The sequence below is a fragment of the Cryptomeria japonica genome, chromosome 11 (genome assembly GCF_030272615.1).
Source record: "Cryptomeria japonica chromosome 11, Sugi_1.0, whole genome shotgun sequence".
In the NCBI taxonomy this organism is placed as follows: domain Eukaryota; kingdom Viridiplantae; phylum Streptophyta; class Pinopsida; order Cupressales; family Cupressaceae; genus Cryptomeria; species Cryptomeria japonica.
The window spans coordinates 189191845-189194604 of NC_081415.1; the positions used below are offsets into that span (position 1 = coordinate 189191845).

The window sequence follows — 2760 nt, forward strand, 5'->3', positions numbered from 1 at the left end:
AAAACCTAAATCAATGAGCAACTACATCCAACCAACTCAACATATCAAGCTATTTATCATTTTGAAGTTTGAGTGTGTTTGTTAAATAGATTAAATTTATATGCATATTCCCTTTATTGCATTTGCCTACCTTATTTTTTATAAAAATTAAAAACTTCTCATAATAGATAAAATTATTATTTTTAACGCTAAAATAAAAAAATCTGCAATGGCTAAAGGACACCGAACTACACTTAAAAAATGATTTAAGGCGCGAAGGAATTTATTGTTTAGGATAGTTTGAATTGGTAAGCGTTTGTGACAGAACGCCTAACAATGGAGGAAGGGGTTCCGAGATTGCCTCTGTTGAATAGAAAAGCAGAGCAGAAGCTCAATAGTGGATCTGCTTGGACTCATACGAGTGATGATCTTTCTTCTGAAATCCTTTCAGTTTGTAATCCCAATGAGCTTGCTAAAGAGAGTTGGATTGAATCGAAGAAGCTCTGGTACATTGCTGGCCCTGCAATTTTCACAGCCATTTGCCAATATTCCCTTGGAGCCATTACACAGACCTTCGCCGGCCATTTGGGGACCATTGAGCTCGCTGCTGTGGCTATTGAGAACTCTGTCATAGCTGGACTGGCTTTCGGAACCATGGTAAAAAAATAATTAGTAGACTCTGTTTGTAAATTGGGTTTTAAGGTATATGTGCTTTTAGCGTCTATGTTGAATGCTTTTTATTTAGTGTTTTCTTTTCAGGTTTGAATGGTGTGTCATATTTTTTATTATCAATATTTTAGAACATATTACATGATTCATTATGGAGATGTAAGAAATAGTAGAAACAGAAAGAAAAGATCCCAATAAATGATATAAAGTATTACACATCAAGGAATAAAACTAACATTATAGATTATAGAAATTATATGAATTTGATTGATGTTTACATAAATTCTGCATGGTTTTTTTATTTGCCATGATTCAGAATTTCATGCATTGGGATTTAACTACTGTAGTTTTGAACTTTTGGGTAGATTGATCTCTAGAAAATGAAATAACCAAGGTCCTCTAATTTTAATATCATTGCAGCTAGGCATGGGCAGTGCTTTGGAGACACTATGCGGCCAGGCCTTCGGAGCAGGGCAGATACACATGTTGGGAGTATACATGCAGAGGTCATGGATTATACTGAATATCACAGCCCTATTTCTGAGCCTTTTCTATATTTTTGCGCCCCCAATATTGAAGCTATTTGGGCAATCTGATGAAATTTCAGATCTTGCAGGGAAGTTTGCCATATGGATGCTTCCTCAGCTGTTTGCATATGCCCTGAATTTTCCCATCCAGAAATTTTTACAGTCTCAGAGCAAGGTCATGGCTATGGCCTGGATTTCCGCACTAGCCCTAGTCTTGCACATTTTTTTGAGCTGGCTGTTTATCTTGAAATTAGGATGGGGTTTAGTTGGGGTAGCGGTTACTCTGAATTTGTCCTGGTGGATAGTGGTTTTAGGGCAGCTGGCATATGTAGTTTCAGGGAGCTGCCCTGGTGCATGGAATGGACTGTCATGGCAGGCGTTCAAAGATTTGGGGGCATTTGTGAGGCTCTCCTTCGCTTCTGCCGTGATGCTGTGCCTTGAGTTTTGGTATCTCATGATATTGATTGTCTTGACAGGTAATCTTACAAACCCAGAAATCGAAGTGGACTCCATTTCAATCTGCATGAATTTGAATGGATGGGAAATGATGATAGCTGCGGGATTCTATGCTGCTGTCAGTGTAAGAGTATCAAATGAACTTGGAGCAAGACGCCCCTCAGCTGCCAAGTTCGCTGTAGTGGTGGTGACTTTAACCTCAACGGTGATAGGCCTATTCTTTATGATCCTGGTTTTCCTTACCAAAAATGATTTTCCAGTGCTTTTTACCAATAGCAAAGCAGTTATGGCAGCAGTAAGCAGCCTATCCACCTTACTTGCCCTCACAATGCTTCTCAACAGTGTGCAACCAGTTCTATCAGGGGTAGCAGTAGGAGCAGGATGGCAAGCACTGGTGGCCTATGTGAACATAGGCTGCTACTATATTGTTGGGGTGCCTCTCGGTATTTTTCTGGGATACATGTTCAACCTTGGAGCCAAGGGTATTTGGAGTGGCATGATTAGTGGAACCTTGCTACAGACATTGATTCTTTTGTTTATCACATGGAGGACAGACTGGAACAGAGAGGCCTCAGAAGTCCAAGATAGGATTAAGGTATGGGGAGGTTCAGTAGACCCCATCTAATGTAATGTTGGTTTTTCCTTTCCTTCTTAGGTTGTGGGAGGCGGATTTTGTAATGGAGGGAGTTAGTTTGTTTTGGGGGAGAGAATTTTATATGGAGTTGTGGCTCTTTGTGACATCTTTTTGTTAGAAATGGAAAATGAATGATTACTGTGATTCAGTTTTTTGTGTAAACAAAAACATAGTTACAGACGCATCTGATATTGTTCAATTCTCGTTCCTTTTTTACTTAGATCAAGTACTCATACTGCATACATTTGTTGTGCTTGTGTTAGCCTAAGATAATGAATTTTTTGATTGATTCTTTTGTATTGAAATACAAGAACATTTCTTAATAGAATCACCATTACGATGGATTTCTCAAAAAGATTACAGACCTTATATGTTCCTCAGACAAATTTAAACGCCCTTTCTCAGCACTTCCATGCCTACCATAACTACCAAGGGGATTTGTTTTGGCTCTTTGTGACATTTTATTTTTGGAAATGGAAAATGAATGAACACTAT

At 38.7% G+C, this 2760-nt stretch overlaps 1 protein-coding gene across 1 annotated transcript; it reads left to right on the forward strand.

Moving 5' to 3' along the window:
- Positions 1 to 228: 228 nt before the first annotated feature.
- LOC131071099 (protein DETOXIFICATION 33) lies at positions 229 to 2409 on the forward strand. The gene is made up of 2 exons (XM_058006799.2): positions 229 to 636; positions 1069 to 2409. Exons 1-2 carry the CDS (start codon positions 316 to 318, stop codon positions 2254 to 2256), a joined length of 1509 nt encoding a protein of 502 aa, XP_057862782.2. The 5' UTR covers positions 229 to 315; the 3' UTR covers positions 2257 to 2409.
- Positions 2410 to 2760: the final 351 nt, after the last annotated feature.